Source organism: Physella acuta, unplaced genomic scaffold (genome assembly GCF_028476545.2).
Source record: "Physella acuta isolate Inbredline_101_S28 unplaced genomic scaffold, ASM2847654v3 ptg000556l, whole genome shotgun sequence".
In the NCBI taxonomy this organism is placed as follows: domain Eukaryota; kingdom Metazoa; phylum Mollusca; class Gastropoda; family Physidae; genus Physella; species Physella acuta.
In genome coordinates, this window is record NW_026732075.1 from 114,553 (window position 1) to 142,033 (window position 27,481).

General features: G+C 32.4%; 3 protein-coding genes and 1 long non-coding RNA gene across 4 annotated transcripts; 3 read left to right on the forward strand and 1 right to left on the reverse strand.

Moving 5' to 3' along the window:
* Positions 1-1,131: 1,131 nt before the first annotated feature.
* LOC131946378 (nucleolar protein 10) lies at positions 1,132-7,983 on the forward strand. Its single transcript, XM_059307092.1, has 18 exons — positions 1,132-1,262; positions 2,368-2,413; positions 2,509-2,607; positions 2,754-2,869; positions 3,001-3,137; positions 3,428-3,493; positions 3,648-3,794; positions 3,975-4,056; positions 4,543-4,692; positions 5,041-5,160; positions 5,421-5,499; positions 5,857-5,984; positions 6,098-6,196; positions 6,467-6,550; positions 6,788-6,973; positions 7,061-7,293; positions 7,382-7,481; positions 7,736-7,983. The coding sequence occupies exons 1-18, from the start codon at positions 1,197-1,199 to the stop codon at positions 7,862-7,864; spliced, it is 2,067 nt and encodes a 688-aa protein (XP_059163075.1). The 5' UTR covers positions 1,132-1,196; the 3' UTR covers positions 7,865-7,983.
* A 63-nt stretch (positions 7,984-8,046) lies between these two features.
* Positions 8,047-14,273, reverse strand: LOC131946379 (phenylalanine--tRNA ligase alpha subunit). The gene is made up of 11 exons (XM_059307094.1): positions 14,107-14,273; positions 11,449-11,586; positions 10,960-11,061; positions 10,739-10,857; positions 10,103-10,324; positions 9,849-9,964; positions 9,571-9,755; positions 9,238-9,406; positions 9,000-9,077; positions 8,700-8,814; positions 8,047-8,398 (listed from the first exon to the last, which is right to left on the reverse strand). The coding sequence occupies exons 1-11, from the start codon at positions 14,242-14,244 to the stop codon at positions 8,293-8,295; spliced, it is 1,488 nt and encodes a 495-aa protein (XP_059163077.1). The 5' UTR covers positions 14,245-14,273; the 3' UTR covers positions 8,047-8,292.
* Positions 14,274-15,509: 1,236 nt separating this feature from the next.
* LOC131946374 (uncharacterized) lies at positions 15,510-18,499 on the forward strand. The gene is made up of 3 exons (XR_009387699.1): positions 15,510-15,738; positions 16,880-17,041; positions 17,172-18,499. It is a non-coding gene; the product is annotated as an uncharacterized LOC131946374 (long non-coding RNA).
* An 852-nt stretch (positions 18,500-19,351) lies between these two features.
* LOC131946382 (cytochrome c oxidase subunit 5B, mitochondrial) lies at positions 19,352-25,571 on the forward strand. Its single transcript, XM_059307105.1, has 4 exons — positions 19,352-19,525; positions 24,763-24,851; positions 24,978-25,077; positions 25,352-25,571. Exons 1-4 carry the CDS (start codon positions 19,360-19,362, stop codon positions 25,462-25,464), a joined length of 468 nt encoding a protein of 155 aa, XP_059163088.1. The 5' UTR covers positions 19,352-19,359; the 3' UTR covers positions 25,465-25,571.
* Positions 25,572-27,481: the final 1,910 nt, after the last annotated feature.

The following is a 27,481-nucleotide window of genomic DNA, read 5'->3' on the forward strand; positions in this document are numbered from 1 at the left end:
TTTTGTGACGATGTGTGATGAGGGGGAGGGGGGGGGTTCAGATGTTGCGACGTCACATTTTTGCATTATAAAAAAGCAATGTTAGAAAACGAATTGTAGACGTTATTTCGCGTTTTAGATAAATGTTTTAATAAATTGTAATAGTTTAGACAAGATTTTGGAAAAATATCGATGTTTAAAAACAATTCAACTGCAATTTTGAGGGGGGTTGTAGGTTGAGGTGTGACGTCATTTTAGGGGGGGGGGGTCTGGCTTTTTGTGAGGAGGGGGGAGGTAAAAATCGTCAAAAAAAGCGTGACGTCATTTATGGATGACCCCTTAGTGTTATTCATCTGCATTGTAAAGGATCATCCATAAACAACGTGACGCTTTTTAAAATGATTTTTTGCCCCCCCCCCCTCCACATCATCACACATGTTCACAAAATGCCAGACCCCATCCTCCCAAAATTAAAGTCACGCCTGGGCTTAACTCACCCCTCTCAAAATTACTCTTAGTTTTTGTTTGTTAAATAGCTACTTATTATATTAACATATAATTTAATATAAAATATTACAATTTACAATTTTTTTACCGCAAAATGAGGGCTAAATTTAAGTGTTTTTTTTTTAAATGTATCATCGACTCTTTCTGAACCGACTCCTCCGCACACATCGTGACATCCAAACACCACTCTACCTAAGACAGTGAAGTCGTTTTTGGACTACTCCTAATACTGTGGTGAACTATTTTAAAACAATAAGTAAATTAATACAATTTTTAGTAGCGTTTACTATCGTATTCTACAACTTGTAATTCATACCAGATCTATTAAAATGTATTCATTGTATGGCATCTAGGCCTATGTAAAATTGTAATCTTAAACGTATCATTTGGAACTTACAATTTTAAAACAGATACTTGTGATATAAAGAAATAATATTGGCTTTAATTTTAATGATTTATTTTGCACAAATTCTGCCATTTCGTAAGTTAAATAGGGGTCGATGTAGTCGAGTCGGTTGGCAAGAAATATTGAAGAGAATTCTTTCTTTTGTTACTTTCTCGTAAACGAATCGAGTTTAGAGGAAGAGATATTTTTAACACGCGCAGACATTTTTCGGTAAGTAGAGGAAGATAAACAGCAGGGTAGGCTACTCTTATAAATATTTTATAATTATAACAAAAATAAAGCATGCTTAGTAGAACAAATAAAAATGCAAGTCTGTAATGCAAATAATGTTAAAATTTACAATTTAAGTGCAGGAAAATCACTACCTGAAGTAAGTATTTTTGTTGCAGTCGAAACTTCTAAATGTTCAATTCGTTGTGTTAGGCTCCTAATTATTTTATAATTTTTTAGTCCTCTATGAAAGTCTGTGACTGTTGCAGCTGCCGAGCTCAGCGAGCTGGCATGTGAAGACCGTGAAGTCTAGTTCATCAATCATCATAGTTCGTCATCATAATTAATAAAACATTTATAATAATGTAGTACTATTGAGGCGTACTCAGATTTGTAATGATGAATTCACTTTTAGTAGCCTAGGCCTAATATAATTAATTAATTAGTAGATTAGGCCCTAGTTCTAATTAGTAAATTACTAATTATTTAATATTTAGGCCCTATTAATTATTAATTAGCTAATAAATAGCCTAATTAAATAGATTTAAATAGGTCCTAGGCCTAGTAAATAGGCCTAATTAATACTAATTATTAATTAAACTAGTAGGCCCCTAATTATTTAGGCTATTTATTTAAAATTTGGGGGGAATTTTTATACCGGTGTCCGATAATGGAATCTTCTTTAAAAAGGGGTGTTAGGTTACTGGTACTCAGTGGTAGCAGCAGTGGTAGTTAACTTAAATAAAAACATGTCTGGCTAATGTCATTGCTAACTCTGTCCCTAACCCTAATTATTTCTAACCATAAAATTAGCAGAGATTAATACTACTAACTAACAACCGAACACACCTATTTTATGGAAGAGTCTATTATCAGACATCGGTATCTAAAGTTATCCAAATTGTAATCTCATGTAACGAATTCAGGTTTACAAACTATTCCATTTTTTTTTCAGACACCTTATCTATTGGCTCAATACTACCTATTCTCTCCCTACTGTAATTCAATTCAGCTTTACTACAAAATTTGGCTACATTCATAGTGCATTGGCTTGGACTATTATTAGTATTAATTAGACATTTATTAAGGGCGGGAATAAGATTAATGGCATGCAAGGTGGTAAAATGCAAGAAGGTAGCAGCTGATTACTAACTTGACCTTTTGCCTCGCTGATTGTATCCCCACCTGATTTGGTAGGCTGGGTTAGGTTAATTTTGAAATGTATGATTGTGTAATATTCTTGAACAAACTTAATTTTTTTTTAGTGGCTAACAGATCGTCAGAAAAGAAAGCTCCAAAACAGAGATGATGGTAGGTCATGTTCCTATATTAGGCTACGCATTTTTAATAACTTATTGCTGAGTTTATGTTTTATCATCTTTAATTACTAATTCAATCTATCTTAGATGTTCGAAAGCGTTTGGAGCTTATCCAGGATTTTGAAATGCCAAGTGTTAGCAATTGTGTTAAGGTCTCTCCAGATGAACAGTTCATTTGTGCCACAGGTTAGATAACTATGTTTTACCTGCTTTTTTATAATGATGTTTGAATCATATTTCAAATTACTTATGGTCTTAATTTTTAAAAAAGTAAATGTATTTTAATATTATGCTACAAAAAGTATGCTGATAACAAAATATATTTCCATCAGGTTCGTACAAACCCAGATTTCGTTGTTATGATGTTCATGAGTTGTGCCTTAAGTTTGAACATGGTCTTGACTCAGATGTCGTCAACTTTCAGTTTTTGTCTGAAGACTACAGTAAAGTAAGTATTAGACTTTCAAGATATTTTATACGTTTTCTAGGTGAAATATATTTTCTTCAAGATTAAATCAAGTCTATTGTATGTGATTGCTGTTACTTATAACAATTCCATTTCATTTTTTTCAATTCCAGGTATGTTTTTTAGAAGATGACAGGTTTGTGGAATTTCACTCTCAATTTGGAAGACTACTACGCATGCGAATACCCAAGTACGGAAGAGATTTATCATACTATCCACCATCATGTGATATGTATTTTGTTGGTGTCAGGTAATTATTTATACTTTATCCTTTATTTTTTCATTACTCTTATTGCTTGCGTGGTTAATGTAAATATTTTTGTTCAAGTTTCAAAGCTGACTTTTCTCTAATGTGTGATGACTGACTTCTAAAATTATTTCTCTATGAAATTTATTCTCTAATATATGATGTTTAACTTTAAATTATTTTTGTAGTATGTCTGTTTACTAAACAATGTAGTCTTGTTTTTTTTTTTTTTAAATCATTACTTTTTCTTAATTGTATATTTCTGTTCTAAATATTCTATTTCCTTACTATAGCTCAGAAATATACAGAATAAATTTAGAAAAGGGGCGGTTTATGAAGCCCTTGCAGTCATCTGCTACGTAAGTTTTTACTTGTATTAATTTTAAGTCTTTAGGCTAATTTAAAATTCCTATAATTAACTGTCTGTTATTGCAATTATTATATCTTTTAATAGAAACAAATTATTTATAGAGTTTTTATTTTTAATAAAGCTGACATTTATTTTATCTACAGAGAGCTTAATTGTTGTGAGTTTAATCCTGTGAATTACCTGTTTGGGTGTGGTTCAAAATTAGGACATCTAGAGTGTTGGGATCCTCGTTCTAGAACGAGGGCTGGCGTACTTGACATAGCTGTCAGTAATTTTGTACAAGATTATGAGTAAGATTTTTTCCTCTTTTGCTGTTTGTAAAAAATATTTGATCACTGCTTTTGAGACCATATTACCCGATTCTATTACCAGCTTTTGTTGTATACTTAATGATTAATAAATAAATCCATTAATTAATTATGGGATAGTAACATTTTTGAATGACTAAATAAATGTTGCCTTTTTTGAAGCATCAAAATTGTACCAGAGATAACGGCTATGAAATTCAGGAAAGATGGACTAACTGTTGGATTGGGGACCAGCACTGGACATGTAAATATTCAATGTTAAAAATATTTAGAACTGATGAACCCTAAAAATTTAAGTTTTTATATCTCAATATTTTTTTGCAATTCGGTAAAGTTTATGGTTGCTAAAAAGTCTCGAGTTTGAACCTCTATGGTAGATGATGCTTGATAGCTGGTGACTGCAACTCTTCCAGGAGGGACAACTTCAAAATCAAACAACTGCTGCCTTTTATTTTATTCTTGATTGGACAAAGGCTATGGAAGCAAATTCAAAAAGAAAAGCAGGCTGAAATTGGAGTCAACAGCCTATATGGTCTATAACCAGTTGACACATAATACTTAATTGTGTTTGGGGGAATTTCTTCCAACACTAAAATTAAGAAGAAGAAAGAAAATATAGTTCTAAGGCACATTTTGCTAAGCCAACTAGGAAAAAATACATTAAAAACGGTTTAGAATGCTGTTCTTAAATTTTTTCATATTAAGTAAATTTATTTACATTTTGTTACAGATTCTTCTGTATGACTTGAGAGCCATGAAACCATTCAATGTCAAAGATCACAATTACGAACTACCAATAAAATCAATAGAATTTCAAGATTCTCAAGATCTAGTCTTATCCATGGACTCCAAAATACTCAAAATGTGGAACAGAAATACTGTAAGATATCTTCTTAGTTATAAATAGAAAATAAACTTAATTGCCTGAAGTTTTTAATCTGACAAAACTTTTCACATGGATATTTTAAAAAACTACTAAATGTAAGAACAGCACATTTTAGTTATTCAATCAACTACTGCCAATAGTTGACTGAATAGCTGGTCCTATATATAATATATTAAATTTCTAAGTTGTTTTTTCTCTCAAAGGCATTTAAAAATAAAGTTGTTTTTGAAAGTTATTCAATGCTGACCTTTTTGTTGTTAGAAACAGGATTGAAATAATGTGAATTTAGTGTAGTCTTAGTCATCGATTGAATTTTTTTAAAAATCACCTTAAATATTACAGGGTAAACCAATGACAGCCATTGAACCAGGTGTAAATCTTAACCAGCTTTGTGTTGTCCCTAATACTGGACTCATCTTTTTAGCAAATGAAGCTCCGAAAGTACTGACCTACTTCATACCTGTAAGTTGATGATTACTGTTTGTAGTACAGTTTGACATTTACAACTCATGTTATGAGGTTCATTATTAGATTTCAATTTTATTTAGCTCTTTGTAGTGCACATTTTTATATTTGAAATGCAATGTTAGTAAATGTTATTTTTCATTAATGACAATTTATTTAGCTGTTTGTAATTTGTGTTTTTGGTACTTTTTGACATTTGTTATGTTTATAATTTAGCTGGTTGTATTCCTAATGTAAATTTTCTATAATTTATTTAGACTTTGGGTCCAGCACCAAGGTGGTGTAGTAGCTTAGACAGCATGACAGAAGAACTAGAAGAGAAGTCAGAAAGTACAGGTAAATCATTTTCTACTGTTGTTTTGTGGTTATCAAAACAGGGAATTGGGTAAAATCACCAGCTGCAACTATTCTTTACAGTAATGTTGTGATCTGCCTTACACTGATCAATTAGACATATACACAAAAATGCTGCATGTCAAGTGTTATCTAATTGTAATAACTACTTGCTAAATACTGGTTAAGTTCTCCAGACATAAAAATGATTTGATTACTAGCTCTACCATAATTTGCAGCCATCAGATTTGTAACAGTTGTATTAATAACTCACTTTTTCCATTATTGTATTTTTTTTTTCTAAATCTCTTTTCTAGTTCCTGATGAGTTCCTTTATTTTCCTCTAAATCTCTATTCTAGTTTATGATGATTACAAGTTTGTCACGCGCACTGAGCTTGAAGAATTAGGACTGGTTCATCTCATAGGCACCAACCTGCTCAGATCAGTCATGCATGGTTTTTTCATGGACATGAGACTTTACCATAAGGTAAGCTTCTTAGGTTTAACAATATTAGTTTTCAGTTGAGAGATGTAGACATTTTTTAAAACAGATGTGTTTGCTGATAAGATGTGGATGATTAACTTTTTTAAACATTTCAGGCTAAGGCTGTAGCTGATCCATTTGCTTATGAGAAATATAGAAAGACCAAAGTCAGGGAGAAGATAGAACAAGACAGAACAAACAGGGTCCAATTAAAGGTTAGTTACAAAAGAGTTTATTAATTGCATTAAATAAAGAAAGGCAAGTTTTTTTTTTAAATATGTTGTTTATAACATTTACTAACAAATTTAGAAATTTTGCGCTTATTTTTTGGTTTAAATAATTTAAATAAAACTTTCAGTTATGCCCCTTTTTCTAATTTCGCCCTAAAATGTGACTTAAAAATGTTTGACCATTGGGCATTTTAGCTTGTGATAAATGTTAATCTATAATTTATTAATGTTGTATTATTTCCTCCTTTTTTTAAGAAATTACCAAGTGTTAATAGAGACCTGGCTCAAAAATTGATGGAAGAAGATGAAGCACAAAAATCCAATCCCAAGAAACGTGTGGTAAAAAGATGTTTTTTGTTTCTCTTATTTTACTAAAGTGAACTTTTTTATCTTAATTAAGTAGAATTTACTATTACAGTTTTTATTTTCAAAACCCCCATTCATTAGATTATTGTTTATGATGTTTCTTTTTTTTTTAAATTTAAAGTTTACAATTAGGCCAGATTATTTTTGTTTATTTTTTTTAGAAATTTCATTTTAGATTGCTAACGGTTACAATTTTTTATTTTCTTCTAGAACAAAGCAGTGACAAGCATATTAAAGGATGATCGTTTCTCTGCAATGTTCAACAATCCAGATTTCCAGATTGACCCAGAGTCTGAAGAGTTTAGACTCATAAATCCTGTCATGTCAAAACTAGACAAAGCTAGAAAGAAAAGAGAAGAGAAATATGCTCTTTCGAAACAGTTCAAGGAAGTTGAGGTAAGAATTTTTTTTCTCTCTTTTTGTATTATGTTTTTAATCTGAAACATATTTTGTGTATAAATATGTGAGCTCTAATTACTGAAGGGCGAGGATGAACCAGAGGGAAGACCAAGTGATGAAGAGGGAAGCAGCAGTTCTGAAGATGAACACACTTGGGCAGAGGATGTTAGAAAAGAGCATCAGAAAGTTACTAGAGAGAGGAGAGCTCAGGAAAAAGCTAACATCAAAGAGGAAAGAAAGAAAGCCAGATTGTTTGAAATCAAGGATGGGGAAGAGATTGGTGTTAAAAGTGACATTAACAAGAAAAAGGAGGCTAAGTATGTCAGATTCTTCTTGTAGTTAAAAAAAAAAAAAAAGGGACCAGTTTTTAGAACTTTGCTGTTTATGTTTTTTTAATGTTTACAGAAAAACTTTGGAAGAAAGATTGCAGTCTTCTGATAAAGATTCTGTTACATATGTTGGTGGCTCGTTAGGAAACAGAGAAATGACATTCTCACTCAAAAAGGTGAATATTTATTTTACCAAGTTTAGCTGCTTTTTTTTTGTTGATATGATAATCTATAGAATATTTATTCTGACAATAATTTTTTTTTTAATCCTAATATTTTAATTTTAATTATAATACTCATTGCAAATTATGTATTGGTGGGGGGTGGTGGTGGATTAACTATTCATAAAAAGTAATTTTAAACGTCTGTGGAAATTGTATTAATAATATCATGTAAATGGTTAGTAATGTTCATCTTTGAATATGTGCAGGAGAAAAAAGCAAACAAGAACCTGGAACAAAAGAATATGCACCAGTCAGAGAGACGGAAGTTGAAGCGAGCAGGGGGTACCTTATTGGAAAAACCCAAAGCAAAGTTTTGGATGGGGAAGAAAGTCTGATAGTTTATGGGAATAGAAATTGAAAGATGGATATCTGAAAGTTTGTATGATTTGTCTGCTGTTATTGCTATGTATAAAAATATTTGATAAAAATTAATGTACATAACATCAATTTAAAATTGTTTTTTGTTGTTGATTCTAAATAACATGTAAAACTTAAAACACAAGTTTGACTCAAGCACTGTAAGTGTATTATAATTTATTGTCTCAATGAACATAGCATTTTATGAACATGACAATCATCAAGGTGAAAATAAATTATTACCAAAAAACAAAAAAGCATCTGATTCATAAATCGGTGGACATAAATTTCTACTGCCATTCTGTAACTACCAATTCACCTGCTTAGAAGAAAACTTTGATTTGATACATTTTTTGAAAAGATTTACACTAAAAGATAATAATCACAGACTTGTTTCTGAGCGGCTTTATTTCTCTAGTCGACACAGTGGATTTTCATAAACCATCTTCAAATTAACTTTAGGTCCTACAAGATCTCTAATATTGTCATAACCATACTTGATCATTGTTGGTCTGCAAATAGAGTTAAATTATGGCTACATTAAATGCTTTTTCTTTTAATTAGAAATCTAACATAACAGTAAAATATTAGGAAATAAGCTATTTTGAAATTCAATAACTTACTGATTTCTTTTAAAGCAAATCTTCAGAAAATTTTCTAAAGTTTGTTTTTTAAAAGCTTTGGTTTTTAATTTTTTTGTAGGGACTTTCATACTGCTACCACTATCTTGTATTTCACCTTGTGTAGTTAAGTATTTTTTTTAACAACAGTAATAAACAAGATTAAATTATTGACAAAAAGAATGATTCTTACCTCTCTAATGATAAGCCCCAAGCAATGACAGAAACATCACTGGGAAGACCCATGGGTAAAAGCATCTCTGGTCTAAAAACACCTGAGTTGCCAATCTCCACCCACTTCTTGAGACCTTTATAAAGAAACATCTAGATTATAGACAGGCAGAACAACCATACTAGCTTTTGCAAACATTCCCCATACACTTAAGAAATTTATTACATAATTTTATAACTACTAACATTTTCTAAATATACCATTTACCTTGATGGATTCATTTTAACTTTTAATAGTTCAAACTAAAAATGTTAAAATTACCTTCATGGTAGCTGAATATCTCCATGCTTGGCTCAGTATAAGGGTTGTAAGCTGGCTTAAAACGAAGCTTAGTGATGCCTGAAGGTAAAACATTAAAAGTTGAGATATTTGACAGTTGTCTTGTATTATAACAGGACAGAGACGCCTGGAAAGCTTGTCATCAGCCTATGTCCAATAAGGGGCGACAGGCAAACCTAACCTAACCTTGTATTAAAAAAGACTATAACCTTCCACTTACCAAGTTTATTGAAAAATTGGTTGATTGTTCCCATGAGGTCTCCAAGTGTAAGGCCTCGGTCAGCTACAACTCCTTCTATTTGCTGGAACTCAGCTAAATGTGTTGCATCAAGGTTTTCATTACGAAAGACTCTGTCTATAGAGAAGTACTTGACTGGTTTGAACTCTTTCTGCAGAATAAATTTCAAAATGAATGAGAGATAAACAGTGCTGTTATTTATATCATATGAACTAGCTGAGTTCTACCCAGAAGTAATCAAAAACTACGCTAATGATTTAACTGGGGAAAAAATGGGCAGTATTACAATTGATAAAAAAAAGCAGGATAACATACTTCTTGTGCAAGTTTATACAACATTCTAGCACTGACAGCTGTTGTATGAGTTCTCAAAATGTTTTTTTCTGCTTCTTCCAATTTCCAGTCATATTTATAGCCTTGAGAGCCATACCCACCCTTTGAGTGGACATCTTTCACTTTCTCTAAATAATCCATAGGAAAAGCACTTGCAGTAGCTGGGTCTGATTTGAATAAAGAAAAGAAAAACAATATTGATAAATATTGTTCAAACTGTAAAGAATGCAAAAGTTCTTATTAACTGACTTGCAGCTTACCAGAAATAAAGAAAGTATCGTGTGCATCTCTTGCTGGGTGCTGCTGAGGTTGGAAAAGAGCATCGAAATTCCAAAAGCTTGATTCAATGTAATTATTGGTTGGCATTTCTGAAAATCTGAGCAGTTAAAAATGTGTTTAATTATAAATAAAATACATAAACACTGCATTTCTGGTTTATTATTTTATGTTAAAAACATAATAATAATAGTAATAAGCTGAGTATACTAATATAAAGGTAATGCAAATCTCATACCCCATCTCCAAAAATATTTGACGATACTGCTCTCTAACTTTCAACAAGGGATGCAGGTGTCCAGTGACAGCGGGTGCGCCTAGAGCATTAAAGTTGTATGGTTTAAACTGCGTGGTTTTCCAATTCCCACTTGAGATCATTTCAGGTGTTAGATCAACTTCAGGTTTGCTAACTGTGGTTGTGAAATTTTCCCCTTTTGTTATAATGTAGCTGACTTCTTTCCTGTACAGAAAAGCTTCTCATGTTAATTTGGCTTCTCACTTCTCATGTTAATTTGGAAATTTAATGATATGACACTGACTTCCCAATTGTTAAAAAAGTTAGTTATAACAATATGCTAATATTTGTTAAATTAAAATTTCATATTTAGAATTGTGAGAAAAATTAGGACAGCTCATTTGAAATGCTTTCAAAATTCTTTATTGAACATTCTAAATTAACATTTTTATGAACCAAATTTACAAGAACAATACAGTCAATACAATCAAATAATGTACACTTTTAAAAAACTGTATAATTTTATTTTAAAAAAAAAGATGTAATGCCAAAGTCTTATTAAACCACTAAAATATTTAAAATATCACACAATAAAATGCATTGGCTGAAAAGAGTTTAGTCAAACTATAAAGTACTCACACTTCTGTGATCAATTTTCTTTTCTTGTATTCCTTTTTCTGAGCTTCTGTCACATCATTTATGTCTAATTTAGCAATTTTTTCTAGGCATTCTCTAACAACATCTTTAATTGTCTCAACCTAATGAAGCAAATTAGCAAACAAAATGGTAATAAAAAATTCAGAAAACAGTTGAATTAGATTTCTACAAATAAGGAACTGATCTTGAAAAAATAAACATACTTGTCTGAAAACTCTGGGTCCTCCTTCATGACTTTTATCAACTTTTATCCAGCCTGCTGACATAGCTTTACTGAATCCAACATTTGCATTTGGTACAGAAGCCTTTTAATACAAAGAAAAAAAAAATTCTTAGAATACATTACAATAATGAACTAGAACAAGCAGCAAATTGAGACCAGTTTAATAAATGAAAGCGGTATTATGGCAGCATTTACATTACTAAGAAAGATAAGTTATAGCCGCTAAACAATACAAATAAGGTTAGACAGAAATAAAATATTAACCAGGAAGTTAAAGTTTAAGATATACTTTTTTTTAAAATTTGCCTCACATAAAAATTAATTCTAGCTTGTAAATGAGCCTAAACAAAATACATGCATATGTAATTGAATAGTGAAAAAAATACTTTTCCAACTTAATTTTTAAAATTAGGCCTACACCTTAGAATTTGAAGCTGGTTGATCAACACAGATGTAAAAATCAAATTACCATAAGCTGTGACTGAGGAATTCCATCTTTAGGGACAGCATTGTAAACCAGAGCTTCATGGCTACCTTTTTGTAAAACAGACTGTCCTTCCTCTGTCAACTCCCATCTTTTATCTTGCTTATCATCAACCTTGATTATCTAAAACATTGCATGGGTACATAAATTAATTTTCCTTCTTTATGATCTATAGTTGCCGAGGTCAAGAAACATGAACTCTACTAATTCATCAGTCCAATCTGGCAATGGATCTTTACGATCTATACTATAAATTTTTATAAAGAAAATATATTATTCATTATTTTTTTTTTCAAGAACTACCCACTGATTGAATGCTACATCTCATTATGCCCAATGACTAATGAAAATTTAGATTTCTGAACATTGCTGTGGTGTCCATGCAATATTTTTGTTTATGTCTCTTCTGATGTAGTAGTCTAGTCTCTCTACTAAGTTGTAGGAATTTATTATTTATTTCAATGGTATTGTTTTTAAAAGTTTAAGCAAAAACAAAAATTATGAATTTAATATTTATTTAGTGAGAAAAGCAGTTAGTTAAGTATGAGTGTTTGCAAAAGCAAATAAATAAATTAGCCATTTGATCAATATTTATAATTTATAATTCTCTTCTTGGAGACGCTAGAAAACAAGCTGTAAGCGCGCCTAGCAGTCCCCTCTCTTCCTCTCTAGGCATATCTCTATTACCCCCCCCCCCCCCCCAATGGTCTGGTGAGCTGTAGTTCACGCTAAATGTTTACAAGCGCAGAGAAGGGTTTAGTGACGGCTATTAGGGGCAGATAATTTAGTGTGAAACGATTTTAAACTTAGGGGAGGTAACTAAGAGGAGGCTGCTTTCACGAGGAGGGGGGGGGAGGTTGGGGGAAAGGAGGGTTTTAGTGTTTTAAAGTAGGGATTTTGGTAAAAAAGCACTAATCATCATATAAAAATAAAAATTACATATTCTTGTAGAGCTCAACAAAATGAAAACAAAACAAAAAAGATTTTCTGTCTAGCTCAAATAGTTTTTTTTTTGCGAATTTTTTTGTGAGGGGTGGAATCCCCTTACTTTTGCATTGGCCAATTGTGACAAGTCATGGTATACCTGAATAAATTGAGCATAGTTATTTTAATTGCAGTTGTATTTTGTTCATATTTGCAGAGTTTAGCTAGAATGATATATAGAACTTGTAAATGTTGTTGAAATGAATAAAAATAATACAGAACTTATATTTTTGTGTTGGCTTCCTCCCATAACCCCAAAAAACTGTGCTGCGCAAATATGAAAGCCATATTTTATATATATACAGCAAATGAAAGAACTACAAAGTTTGAAACTAAAGTAATTGACTTGAACACTGTTATGTGCATATAATATTATAATTGCCTCATTATTTTGGGCAGGTGAAGTAGAGTCCATCTTTAAGCCATTTTGTTATAAAACTGCTGCGCAAATATGAAAATGTTTCTAAAGCAATATTTTATATAAATACAGTGAATGTAAGAACTACATAGTTAGAAATCTAAATGACTTGAACACTGTAATGTGTATATAACTGCCTTGTTATTTTGGGCAGGTGAAGTAGAGCCCATATAAGCCATTTTGTAATAATTTAAATGAAGTTATCAGATCAATGTTTTTATGTGTGAATAGTGTATGGATTCTGATTTTCAGCATATAACTATATCTAAGGGTAAGTAGAACTTGAATACTTAAAATTACAGTTAGCACAATGCTAGTGTATAGCAACAGACAGGTAACCTAGATCTAGGTCTGACTCTTGTCAGTCTAGTCTGACAAAATTGGATTTTAGGAAAAACATTCTGCAAAACTAGAACTAGAGCTGAAAAAATTAAAGATGGGTATGTAAATATATTCTGAAATAAAAAATTAGGAGATTTGTTTGCACATTCCATAAGAATGCTGTTGTTAGTTGATCAAACTTAAAGGCCGGAAGATCGGGATGAAAAAATATAACAATGGTGGCAACGCGACCTACATACAGTGACCACCTCTAAACGAGTATATCTAATGTCAGAGTCAAAATATCCAAAAACAAATATCATTTCCACATATATAAGATATGTCTGCTCAGTAATCTTCACTCATCTAGAATAACCTTTTAAAAAATCGTGATTCCAACGTATTTGAAACTAGCCTTCATACAGGGGGAAGACCAAGGCAGAGACAGCGTGCAATCAGATCGCTAAGCCATCAAAACAATGGGAAAACCATTCTACTTTTCATTTAACATTAGGAAATGACCTTTTAAACTTAATTAATTACCATAAATTAAAAACTTATTAGTATGCAAAACCAAATCTCGTGTGCCCGGTATCAGAAAGTAATGGGCGATTTCGGGTCATGTTTTTACCGCGATCTCGGCCGATACCGACAAGCCTATTTAAAGCAAATATATTTTCAGTGGCAGCATACTGTCGAATTCACAAATTATGAATTACTGAAAAGTAGAAAAAACAACTAAATAGCGGCGTATCATACGCCGCGGGTCGGTTCGTATTATATAATTTTTATATCGTATCATTATCATCATGGCATTTTCATTTCGTCATCTGTCGATTGTCGATAACGATTGTCGTCTCGTACAGAACGGTTACGTTAATTTCGATAATGTCTTTTGGAGGAAAAGAAAATTAACTAACATTTCCCAAAGATTGCAAGCTTTTAACTGCACCAACTACTGCCTGGTGATTAACACCAAGGTGCTTAGAAAAATCTAAAGAGTTAATTGAATTTTTGTTAGCAACTTCGAGTAGCAGCTTTTCAGCTACTTCTGCCATGTTGACGAGTAGCAAGTAAAAACATGGATTCAAAATAGTATTTTTAGATTCTATGTTATTCCAAAATGTAGATTTCTAGATCAGTCTTTCACACTAAAATATCTGAAAATTAAAAAAAATTAAACGAAGGATTTAAAAATTAATAAAATGATGCATTTTTATTTATTAGATAATTAATTATTGTTATAGATTTAGGGCATGCCCAATTTATTTCTCCAGCTTTTTAATTTTTCTTGAATGAGTGATCAGATTTAGCAGCCTTTTATAGCATAATATTTTGAAGCATAAGGCTTGATTAAGAAAAAAAATCTTATTGTAACATTTTATTGAATAGCTTGTGTATTTGTAAATCAAAGCACGTTTTACTTTTAAAAAGTACAAAAGATTATATTCATTTGCTCCGCATGTTTCCATAATAAATTTAAGTCAGTGTCATCAATTATCCGCCTTAAAACAACTCAACCCAGCAGTTAAAAGTAACCGGGGGTTGGGGGGGGGGGGGGGAAGAGACAACTTTCTTTTCATATTTTCACACTCTGTTTGCAAGATCATTGCAATTTTTAAAAGCCGCTAAGAATATGTTTTAAAACTAATTAATTATCATGGAGGCTCTGGGTAAAAAAGCAAAATAAAAACAAAATGAAAGAACTATAAACATGACTTTAGATTCAATTCGACTTGAATCACCCAAGACAAAAGCAGATGGTTGTAAGACATGAGTCGAGAACAAAAGTGAAGACCTTCTCTGTGCTCCCGAAAGAAGAGAGGCTAAACAAATGATTGTGGTGAATCGAGAGCTGAAATAAGTTGTAATAAATTAAAATATATTTTAATGGATGAACTTCAGATAAATATAACTATGTATTAGAAAATCTTAGACCTTGTTAGTTAATAGTTTTAAAAATTACAGAAATGGGAACAGATAGTCATACTAAATAATAACACATTCATTGCAGAAATCTAAAGTTTGAGTACTTAAATTTTTGTGTCCTATAAGAGTTTTATGTCATTACCCTGTTTTTTGTTTTCAAATTTCCCCATTGTATTGTATACAGTGTTTCTTCCAGACTTTTTTCTCCGGGGGGGGGGGGCGGACACTGTTAAAAGTATATATTTTCTATATAAATTCTATTCCGTTCGGGGGGGGGCGGTAGACTTTTTTTTGGGGGGGGGGGGCGGACATGCCTGGAAGAAACTCTGATTGTATAATGTGAAGACATTTTTCTTCAGTTTTATTAGCGAGTTGCGCAGCTTGCGCCGTGACCTTTGTTGCCATGGTAATCATGGCTGTACCTTGAACCTAAATTCCATGTTTCCGGTTGCCCATTGGTAATTAAGGCCATGTCGCTTAAGGCGAAACCACAGCACACCTGATCTACGCATGACACAGTGCGCATCTTTGTTTTAACCTCAAGAGGATTTAGATTCAAAACCTATTTTAATTTTTGGATCTCGTTTATTATCTTACAGAGGAGCAATGTGCTGAAATATAAGGTAAGAATCTATAAATAATAAGGTACTTAATATTTACATTGACATGCCCAAATGTTGACTAGACTAATAATTGGGTCTTCTAAAATTAACCTATATTTTAAAATTACGATTTCAATGGTCCGCAAGCCTAGGAAGGCCCACCGCGATAGAGCCTTAATTTCGCGCCAAATTTCCTGTGATTCTTACATTATTAAAATATCGCATTACTTGTGATTACTATTAGTATAATACTATAGGCCTACTAATAATTAATAATTTAGTTTAAGTAGCCTACATTACATTTAGGCTACTAAATTATTACGGTTGATTAGGACAATTAGGTCTAGATCTAGACTTTACATTAATTTAATTTTAAGATTTTTACACAAGTTGACTTAAATCTAGATTTCTAGATCTAGACTCTAGAAAATTTAGACTCTAGTATAGTAGTAAATAGGCCTAGAATAGATCTAGATCTAGATGATATTATTAATAAGATAGATAGCCTAATAGATTCTGGATTTAGAAAAACGAATCCAGATTACTAGATCAGATTAGATTTAGAATATATCTAGATCTAGATCTAGTAAAAAATAATCTAGCTTTAGGCCTAGATCTAGTTTAATTCTAGATCTAATTTAATCTATAGGCTAATAGGGCCTACACTAATCTAGATTCTAGTAAGAAATAAAAGGTGCTAGTTAATTTTGATATAGATCTAGAATCTAGATAGGCCTAAGTTAATTAATTATATAATTATAGGCCTATAAGTGTTCATCTAATTCTGCATTAAGTGTTAAGTAGGACTAGGCCTATATCAATTCATTAATTAGCCTATTTATTTTAATTCAGTACATTTAGTAGATGAACACAATCATTTAATCATTATGTTTGATTAGGTCATACAAGTACTAGATCTAGTCTAGATTCTAGATCTTGTAAAAATAGTGAGACATTGTTAAATGGTTAAGAATAGATTTAGACTAGTGCAGGTATAATTCTCCATCAAGTAGGCCTATATATTTAAATTAATGTAAGCCTATGTATATATCCATAATTAGGCCTATTAAGGACAATTTTAGTACTTGATAATTTTATTAATATTAATTTAATTCTAGACTTGGGTCAATTTGTTTTCTTTGTACATCTTATTTGCTTATAGGCAAGACCAACAAGGTGTAAGAAGGATTGCTAATGTAATCAGAAACTTGATGGCTGAGATAAAGCGGCTGAGGAGAACAGGCTTGTGACTGGGAATAGGTTGGTGGAACTTGTGTACAGCCCTTTCTATGTTCAACCCATGTCTCAGGTGGAAGTACATTCAGTAAGTATGGAGACTGAATTTATTTCTAATGTTTATATTTATTTTATATAGTTTGCAATATGTTGTGCTAGATATATATTTTGTGAAATGGTCTGCTAAATTCTAATTCCATTTGCCCTTCTCTTTTCAGGTACAGTTTTCATGGAGATCCAGCTTTATTCAAGGCTCATCTTAAAGAGAATGATGTGGCTGCTGGGACATAACTAAAATCTACATTCAACAGCTTGCAGATCTCAAGAAACCTGGGGTTCTCATGCAGCGCTGCAAGCACTCAGGCTGATTGGGAAGTTAATTTCTGGTCCTTTGATAAAGCTCATTTACAAGAACGCAATGTGGCGATCAAATGTACTCTGTTTCTTAAAGTCATGGAAGCGTTGTTGACTTCTACTGAGCCTTTCTTGGTGCGACAGCTGGAGAGGTATCTGATGGGAAATCTGATTGGTGTTCAGCTGGTGGGAGCAAGGTGATCAGGGTGTGTCGCAATACAGTGGAAGGACTATTAAAAGACTGCCAGCAACAAAACAAAAGTCAGCTCTTTACACCATAAGCTACTGGGCAGATGATGAGGATAATGCTGAGGATTTCAGTCATCGGGCAGAATCACTGGTGGTTGACTTTATAGGAATCTTGTTTTTCTTTCTGAATAATAGCTAAACAGAATTTCAGAGTACTTCTTTCATTTTTAGTATAAAAATGATCTTTATTTTTTAAACATTAGTGTTTTTGTAAATTGTTACTGAAAAAATGATTGCTGTGAATTGTAAACTTATTTTGAAAACTAATACTAACAATGTTTATGATTAAGTTTAGTGTTCATAGTGTAAAAAAAAAATTACATTTTAATTAATTACTTAACTTATTTTTCAGGGTAATTGAAATCAGCTAGATAACCCTAGAATCAGTAGTCAATGTACTTCTTTTCCTTAGATGTGCTCATTGTATCTAAAGATTAATTATAATTGATACTTTAGAAAATTGTTTTAACACTAAAGCGACTAAAGTGATCCAAGAAATTTTTCATCACCTATTTTTTTTCCAGCATACATTCAATAAATGTGTTAGATCTAGATCTACTAGTAATTATACTTTAAACCAATATTTTAATGTTTATTCCTTGATAATTAATACTACTTTTCTTCTTAAGAGGGATCGTAATGAGAAGAGCCTAATTTCTTGATTATGTAACTGTTTTACAGTACTGTGTTGATCGTAGATTATACAAGGGCTAAATTTAGGTTGTCACTATGTAATTTATTTCTTTGCTCTTATAAACATATTTTTAAATTATTGCAAAAAATCTTTTTTTTTACTTTGCCATTCTCCTAAATGTTTCTATTTTATTAGACAAAATTAAAATTCATGTGGTATCTGATTAGTGTATTTTAATAATTTATATTTCTTTTAGCAAACATTGAAATGTCAGTATGCATAGTTCAGTAGTAATAAACACTGGTACACACTTTGACAGCTGTTTTCTTTTTCTTGTGTTCTAATACTCTATAATTTTATTATGGCCTCCTGATATAGACAATGAATATCAAGGGGGGGGGGGGGGTTGAGAAGGTATCGTAAAGGCAACCAGTTGCTACTTCCATTTTCCATGTGATGTGTGTGTAGGTCTACTCTACTTCATCTACCCAAGTAATATCGTTCATTACAATTACATTAAAGAACTTGTGAAGTAATATGTGCTTATGCATTTCTATTATATAATAGTAGTAACAGTATTAAATATTAATAAATCGATTTACAATAACTAGATCTAGTTTATTTTAAACCTACATTAATTTTTTTACACGGAGTAATAAGTCAATAATAATATATGAATCATGAATGGAATTAAATTACTCAGTCAATCATATCCAGTCCAGTATAACGTAGGCTTTAAGTTTGATTATAATTTTTTAGTTTTAAAAAAAATGCGAATCCCGGATGATGCAATAAAATTATAATTTTTTAATTTTTCGAAAAATGCGAATCCGTGATGATGCAATGAAAAAACCATCGGTGCCAACTTTTTTGCTTATGTAACATAGACTTGAATGACGAAGGTCTAAGCTGTTTTAGCCACGCCCACAAATTTTTAAAAGGCCATATCTTAGCTCCTAATTAAGCTAGAGACACAAAATTGGTATCAATGTGTAGGGAAAAAAATCCTGTTTGTTTGTGATATAATTTTACTCGAAATTAGTGGAGTTAAAAAATTACGAGCAACAGCCTAGTTTTATCATTTAACGTAATCTTTTTAATTTTAAATTTGTCTTCCTTTTTTTGGCTAATTTTATTAACTTGATCTGGCATAGTCTAGCAGTTTGTGGATGTGTTTAAAAATCCGGAGCTTTCGGTCACTTAGGTCAATCAACATGTCTGTATCGTTGTTGAGAACAACTTCTTGCCTACTGAGACGTACTATTTCTGTGGCGTCTGTTAGATATGGCCATGGTCCCCCAGCTAAACCCGTTGACGTACATAAAGGGAAAGTTCGTAAGTGTATTAACCCCTTTTATTAAGAAAACACTATATAATTTCTTGTAGATACGCGAATGCCCTTCAGCCAATCAGGTGTTGTACAGAAACCGGATGGGAAATTTTTCATTCATTAAAAGTGGGCAAGGGCAGTCACGTAGCAAAGCTACAGTTTTATAAGAATTTATCTAGATCTAGTCTAGATTGTAGTCTAGAGAATTAATCATTAACAGTACTTTTTAAAAAAAGAATTATCTGAACAAGGGCTTTACTCTGAGTCTGAATAGGCCTAGTCACTGAATTATTAGTAGGCCCTACTTCATATAATTAGGTAGGCCGTTCGATTCACAGCTTCCGGGTTTGTTGTTTTGAAGCCATCTCACGGCTCATGCGCTTACCAAAAATGGCGACCAGTTTCGCTTTCACTAATGGGTAGAGGTATAAAACTAATGATTACGAAGCCATCGTTAATTTTAGAAATCGGAACTATCCGTTTCTATTTAAGTCTATTAATTAAGAATTGTCGGATCTACTTTTGGCCTAATTTCTTTGTTTGTCTCGCAAGCGGCGCCTTAGTGAAAGTAGCTCTATATAATTCTCATCTTTCGAATCAAATAACTCTAAAATACCCCGTGTATAATAAACCAAACTATGTGTATATGAAACTTGAAAGTATCAATTTTACACACATTACAATTAACTGGTAATAACTTATGGTCGGAATGAGATGTGGTCCGTTCAAGTAATAATGCCATTTTATTATAATCTTTTTTGGTGAACACAAGGCGCGGGAAAATGTGTGCCGCGCAAGAATCCAATCATTTGGCTAGGTTTATGACTGTTTTTTTATGTCACACCTAAAAATAGAATGTTTACGCTTTCTTCATTGATGATCGTTTTTATTATTTTTTAAACTGAAAGCATGAATTATTAGTTAGATTTTAGGTTTTGTAGCTTGGTATACTTACCCTTTATCAATTTTAAAAGCATAGCATGCTGATTGTGAACAAATAGTCATAAGACACAGAAATAAAAAGTTACATGCGATGTGCCACACCCGGGTCACACCCCCTCAAGAAAACACGTGTTTATTAAGCTGTTTATCTCACTTTACAACAGTAATTAAAATTAATTGTCAAATTTTTATTACTTATTGGGTAATATTAAGCACATGTTTACTAATAGTTAAAAAGAAACATAAGTAAATTCTGTTTTAATGAAGGTCACGGGTCAAGTTTTTTTTCCTTCTTTCAAGTTCAGTGGAGGGTGCCACAGGCTGACCTGACTTTGGAATTTTTTTCAGTAATAATGACTTTGCACAGAAAGTTAAAATATGCTAATTTAGCTTAGTTTACTAGTATTCTAGCTATTATTAATACATTTTTAATAAAAAAAATCATTCTGTAATTCTCATCAAAAAGCCTAAATTAGGGCAGGGGCCTTAGTTACTTAGTAGTGAGGCTCACTAACTTGAAAGCGTCCTTGGTTGCTAACCAGAACATGGCGTTAGGATCGGACCATGACTTCCGGCGAGTTTTTCGACTTAGTTCCAGGGACCTCCTTGGAATTACTTTTAAAAGTGTTTACCACGAGCAAAATGGCAGGTTTTCACGTTATAAAAACATGCTATAGGTGGCAAGTCGAAATATGCCAGAAAAGCATTTTCAAAAATTGCTTTGGAGAATGTAGGCTAAATTTAAAGTCGGTGTCATTCAAAATAATATAACTTTTTAAATATAGATCTCCATATCACAAAATTGATTTCCAAAGTAAAGCATTATTAGTTTTATCATTCTATGAAAAAATAAATCAAATATCTTCAACACTTTTTTTTATAAGATGTGTCCAAAAAATGACAACCAAATTTTTTTATTTTTTTTGACCACGTGACCGCTATTTGAATGGATACGTTTACCTGGCATGGTTTTTTATTTTGCTCTTTTGTACAATAAAAAATGTTATAAAATTAAAGAAATAAAAGAATTCAAACATCACTTCTGTCTTGTCTTTTTTAAAATTCTTTTCTGATGACATTCTCTTAAATTTTTTCCCTCTATAAATATATTCCGACGATAGACGGGCCAATTCTACTTTTAGGAACTCTCTTGTAAAAAAAAATTAGATCTATTTCACGGTCAATTAAAAAGTTAAACCCTTCAGCTTTTAAGCAGGTTGTCATGGATGGATCCCTCATACCATAGCTGTGAGTGACCAAAAAATTTAAAATTCAATAATTTAGTCTAAAACTTGCAACAACTCCCAAAATTAGTGCCTAGTGGATAAAGTATGGACGTTTTTTATTTAGTTGTCATGTTTAAGTTGAAAATTGAGTACATTTCAAATTTACTAAGAAAATCTATTACTTAGTAGGCCTAGGGCCTAGGCCTATATTTAGGTTGAATTGTGGATTTTTTAAAATAAAATATTCTGTTATTTCAAATACACCATTAACTTCCTTACCCCTTAAGAGAACATTTGACACCACATTTAAATATCTAGCTTACTCGGTTGACGAGAAAAGAGAGAATTTGAAATTTTTCCGATATTGGAAAATGAAAGACAAAACAGCGTTTTATCCCCTCGACCGGCATAACATTACGTCGTGGACTTGTGTCCACGAGATTTTAATTCCCGCCATGGTAATTGCGTCAGCTTAGGTTATTTACTCACCGGAAAATAACAAAAAGCAACCGGTTGATAATAAAACTAGATCTAGTTATTTTATTATTTATTAAATTCTACTCTACATGTTATTCATACCATTTTATGAAGTAATGAACACCTGCATAAATCAAATGACCATAATAAATATTTTTATTTTAAATAATAAATATGCATAAAATAATATGATAGTAATTGCTAAGATAGTTTATAAATACAAATACATTTTACACTCAATCACATTATATTGAGTCAACAGTGTGGCAGCTGAGGTTCATACATGGTATTAGTGTCCCCTTTTTTTTTACATTACATTTTTTTTCATCTTGAAAACATGACGTATGTGATTTTTTTAAAAAAAATAACATCTCCAAACATCGTCACTCGCGTGATTGCTTGCTTATGTTTACTATCCTGTGGATGAAAAATCCCACCACGGTCGCGGGGTCACCGTGACCTATAGTACACGTCATAGAATGAACACGCGTACACGAGATGGTCGGTGTCTTCACTTCTCTCTCTCTTCCCCCCCCCCCTTCTTCAAGCAAATTGAATAACAGACCTACTTCACTACTTCTGGTCATTTTTTTTTTTTTAAAGTTCGGTCATTTTTTTTAAAGTTCACATATCAGGCATGCTAGACAGCCAGCTGTATAAAAAAAATAATTAACTAGATCTACGTCTAGCTTAAAAAAATAAATAAATAAACGCTTAAAATGCCCGTAAACAGATTATTTAGCGCCAAAAAAAAAAAGGCAGCTGAACGAGCATTTTTTTTAAAAATACGCAGCAATGAAAAGGGCTAACGGCCGATCAATGAAGTCTAAAAATCGCCCGTAATTAGGCCTAGCTCTGAAAAAGGCCACTGAACGAGCATCACTGATTATATAAACGAATAGGCCACGCAGCGTTGACGAGGTTAACCACCGGTCACGAATGCAGCAACTGTCGGCCCACAGTGAAGAAAAAATCAATATACTAATAAAATTACAAATACAACAATAATGTCCATAATTTTACTTTTTCCACACATGCTACAATTGAATTATAATTAAAATACTAGACTTAACAGTTCATTCCGTAAAAAACAAAAACTAGTTGTTTCAGTCTGGCAACTAGCGTAGCAATGACGTCATGATACTAAAAATAGCGGATAGAAATGTCAGCGTGGGTACCTCATTTTGGGATAAGATTTTGGAAACCAGAATCAATAAAAATGTAAATATACAAGGTAAATATCTCAATTATATATTAATTTAGAGGAGGTCGGGCCGTTTTTCCCGGAGGTCGGTCGTTTTTAGCGGCGGTTCAGTTTTTACGGAGAGCGCTCCACTAGAAATCCTCTCATTATTTACAACAACAAATCTCTCGATTTTTTCTGGCATTCTAAGGCAAATTATCCATTTTATTAGCATTCTGCATTAAAATAATGATGAGAATTTGCGAGATTAACAGTTTTTTCATTTGTCGTGGATGGGACCCCTAAAATAAACGTAAAAACCGTCTAAAAACGACGCGTGACGTTTCAGGGTCAGAGGTCAATCCAGCCATCTAAGCAACGCGCCAGACTACTATATTCTATTATAGGGCTAGGCCTAATAATAATAATAATATAAACTTAAGTCGAGATTTTTCGTCTTAGTTCCAGTGACCTTTTTTTACTATGAGCAAAAAGATGGGCCTAGATGGCAGAAAAGCATTATAAGACCGGCACCAAAAATAACAAAATAAAAAAAAACCCCGTAAAACAAAGTGACCGCTATTTGGTTGATCACTAGTAAGGAACTCTCATGCATTAGTTAGTTAAAGTCTAACCCCATTCGTGGCTTGCTTCAAACATACGACATGATATGGTTGTAATTGTAAGGTGTGCCTGCCCTGTCTGAGTGACAAATTTTAAATAATTTAGTATCACACGAGTAAAAGTCTCAAAATTAGTGCCTGATGGATTAAATATGGATGTCTATTATTCAGTGGTGATGTTTAAATTGAAAGTTGAGTACATTTTAAATTTAGTGAGAATCTATATTTTAGGGTCTGAATAATAAAACTTAACTAATTCTCAATCGACATGACACAATGTGTCCTCTCATGGGTTTCAGATGATGTTATGTCTGGTCACACCCTTCTACTCTCCATCTGATATTGAAATCACATAAGCCTATGATTTTCGTGTAACCTTTTATAGTAGCCAGATTCCATAATGTATTAACTAAAATTTTGTTGTACTAGGGTTGTTTAGTTTTTCTAGTCAATTATTGAAGGGAATGAACAGTTATTAGATGTAGATAAAGAGGTTTCAGATATTGATGTTGATAATGGTGAGTCAGATCTTTCCATCGATGTGACTCAAGAAAATTGGCATATTTTGTTCATGATCTGAGAACCTACCCTTTGACTATTTAAAATTGTCACAGTCTGTGGAAAGATGACCTCTATGAAATGGACTCCAATAACCGCAGATGATGTCTCTGTATATCTATATAAATAGTATGTTTGTACTCTTCCATGCTGGGTAGAAACATCATCACATTAGCTGTTGTATTTTGATGTTAAGTATTTTAATACTTTTGATTTTATTTTACCTTATAAAGCTTCTGATGATGTGAAACTGCCAGACAGTTTAGGACATTCTGTTGGGCCTGAACGTTATGAATTGTTGGCACATGAATCCGGTGAAGAGGTCAGTAAATGCAGATAGTTTTCAAATTTTTTAAAGTTTACATTATCTTGCAGATTATTATTACTGTGACTGCTTTGTATCTGACCTGAGCTGCTATACTGTTATTTTGCAATTTTTTTTAAACAGGATCCTTTTGAGATGAAAGTAGTTAAAAGGGCAAAAGGTACTTTTGATGAACCAACAATAGTTAAATCTATTAACAACAAAAGGATGGTTGGTTGCATATGTAAGTTTCTGTGGTTGTTTTAAATCATATTTTTTACTTTAAACACTGTGATATTTCTAATAGTTATTGTTGAGGTTGTTACTTATGGGTCTGAGCACCCATTTTTTTTTGCAATCAAGTTTACAAATGTGGATTTACTTTTTATGTTATGTGTAATTAAACTGTAAGACAGTGAAAATTGCAAATTCTTGAATCTATTAGTATCTCTTATCTAGCATAAGATTTTGTTAGTGTTTTAATAGTGTTTCCTTAATTTTTTTTTCATGTTACACAGGTGAAGAGGATGCTTTGACCATTAATTGGATGTATGTACACAAAGGAGAACCCAAGCGCTGTGAATGTGGTTACTGGTTTAAATTGGTAGATTTACCAGGTGGACATCACTAATAAAGCAGTATACACATGAATCATCCTAAACTGTTATCAATTTCCTTGGATGTTCCTTTTATTTTCTTTAAACTAAAAATTTGTAGTAAACATTTTTAAAATAACTATTTCATGAGTTATTTACTACGCTTAAGTTAAATTTGTTTTTCATTACTTTGGTGTAACATTGTAAGAAGTGGTATGGTATGTCTACAACAAATGGTACACATGATTAGTTGAGCTCCTAAGTATTGACCAAAAGTTGAGTAGATGTTTGTGGTCAATTTGAGAATGTTTATTTCAATAAATATAATTTATAAAAGCTGTCTCAAATAATGTGTATCTTATCATAGTTTTTACTTAACTAATCACTTATCTGAAAAAAAGTTTTCTGGCCCTGTACAGCTAAATAAAAAAGTGTTACAGTCATTGGTGATCCCAATATATTGTTTTCAATACGCTTATTGGTGCTAACCAGAAAGTCTTCTGTTTGATTCCTCCTGAAGAATACCTGACTTCCATTAGGGAAACAAAGCCTGCTGGCATAGTGCTGACCATATTCTCCTGTGTGCTGGGGTCATTAAAACGAATTAATTTGACTTCGTCTGTCCATTTGCCTTAAGATAGAACTGGAATAGATTATTAACCAGTTTGTTTCTCTTGAATTTCTACCTACGACCATAAGATTTACAGAACAACTCGGGCTATTAAATTTATTTTCAACATCTTTTAACAGGCCTGACAAATTCAGTCCAATTATCCAATTGTTTTAAGATGGGGGTCAACTGCAATAAACCATGCAACTAAAAATGTCCCATTTTGGTGTTATGTGAAAATGTATCATTTTGTGTCGCTGAGATTGTAAATTCAGTCTATTTTATTAAAAACAAAAGGGATTGCTAGATGTTAGTCCTGCATCTTGGAATAAGTTTTTTCCCCACTGTTATTATAACTTATCACCCTTAGACTTATTTCTGTGTGTAATTGCTGCCTTGAGAATTAGATCATTTTTCACAATATCAGCTCTGATTTGTCAAGAATGTTTCATTTTTCGCATTTTGAATGCATGTCTGTGGGTAGGTATGTGGTCAAATCTTATGTGATAGTTCTTTCAAACTTTCTAAATTCACTTCTATGTCAGTGCGATTTATTTCAACCTTGGATACTAATCTTTTAAAATTTAATCCAAAGACGATTCATTTATTAAAGGGGAGATAACGGATTACTCATTCATTTACAAAAGGTGAGATGATACTGATAGCAACCACTTAGAGCTGTTAAATGTGGTTTTGAGCATTGACCCTCCCACACACACCGAAGCTCAATATGAAAAGACGGATATACTAATTATTTTAATCTTACCCCCTATTTACATAGAAAAATGGATATAACCAGGTTAGTTTGAATTTGCCAAATATATTAATAGAGTTGTTTCTCTTGGCAAAAAGAACGGTACTCCACTTTTGGAAGAAAGGTAACCAATTTCCCTATACAACACGCAATTACTGCCTGCGCCCTGCATCACTGCTTCTTTGGAACATACAGAGTTTCTTCCAAGCATCTCTACGGGGGGCAAAGCCCCCCCGAAAATTTTTTACCGCCCCCCCCCCCGAACGAAATGAAATTTATATAATTTATATAGAAAATATATACTTTTAACAGTGTCCGCCCCCCCGAAGAAAGTTTACCGCCCCCCCCCCCCCCCCGAAGATTTCAAGTGCCCCCCCCCCCGGAGAAAAAAGTCTGGAAGAAACACTGCGAACATATCTCAGAGCATGACTACCTCCCCATCCCCCGGGCAAAATAGAACAATTATATACATTGCATCTGCCGGTATATATTTAAATGACTATCTTTCACCCGATCGTCACGAAACTGGAAATTCATTGAGAATACATCTGAGTAGGTTTCTGCGATGAAAGAATTAATAATAAAAGGAATTAACCAATCTTAGATTATTTTGTTGAAAATAATTAACCTGGTTATTTCCCTTTGTCCATTAAATTTCTGGGGGAAAATATAAATATGGCGTTGAGGT

Bases quoted from the DNA above. Each gene is read 5' to 3' on its own strand.
- LOC131946382 (XM_059307105.1), top strand. From the start codon at position 19,360: ATGTGTTTAAAAATCCGGAGCTTTCGGTCACTTAGGTCAATCAACATG. The intron at 19,526-24,762 runs GTAAGTGTATTA...TACCTTATAAAG, and splicing joins CGTACATAAAGGGAAAGTTC to CTTCTGATGATGTGAAACTG. The intron at 24,852-24,977 runs GTCAGTAAATGC...TTTTTTAAACAG, and splicing joins CACATGAATCCGGTGAAGAG to GATCCTTTTGAGATGAAAGT.
- LOC131946378 (XM_059307092.1), top strand. From the start codon at position 1,197: ATGCAAGTCTGTAATGCAAATAATGTTAAAATTTACAATTTAAGTGCA. The intron at 2,608-2,753 runs GTTAGATAACTA...TATTTCCATCAG, and splicing joins ACAGTTCATTTGTGCCACAG to GTTCGTACAAACCCAGATTT. The intron at 4,693-5,040 runs GTAAGATATCTT...TAAATATTACAG, and splicing joins AAATGTGGAACAGAAATACT to GGTAAACCAATGACAGCCAT.
- LOC131946379 (XM_059307094.1), bottom strand. From the start codon at position 14,244: ATGGCAGAAGTAGCTGAAAAGCTGCTACTCGAAGTTGCTAACAAAAAT. The intron at 11,062-11,448 runs GTAATTTGATTT...TTGTATTAAAAG, and splicing joins TTCCTCAGTCACAGCTTATG to GCTTCTGTACCAAATGCAAA. The intron at 9,756-9,848 runs GTAAGCTGCAAG...TATTCAAATCAG, and splicing joins CGATACTTTCTTTATTTCTG to ACCCAGCTACTGCAAGTGCT.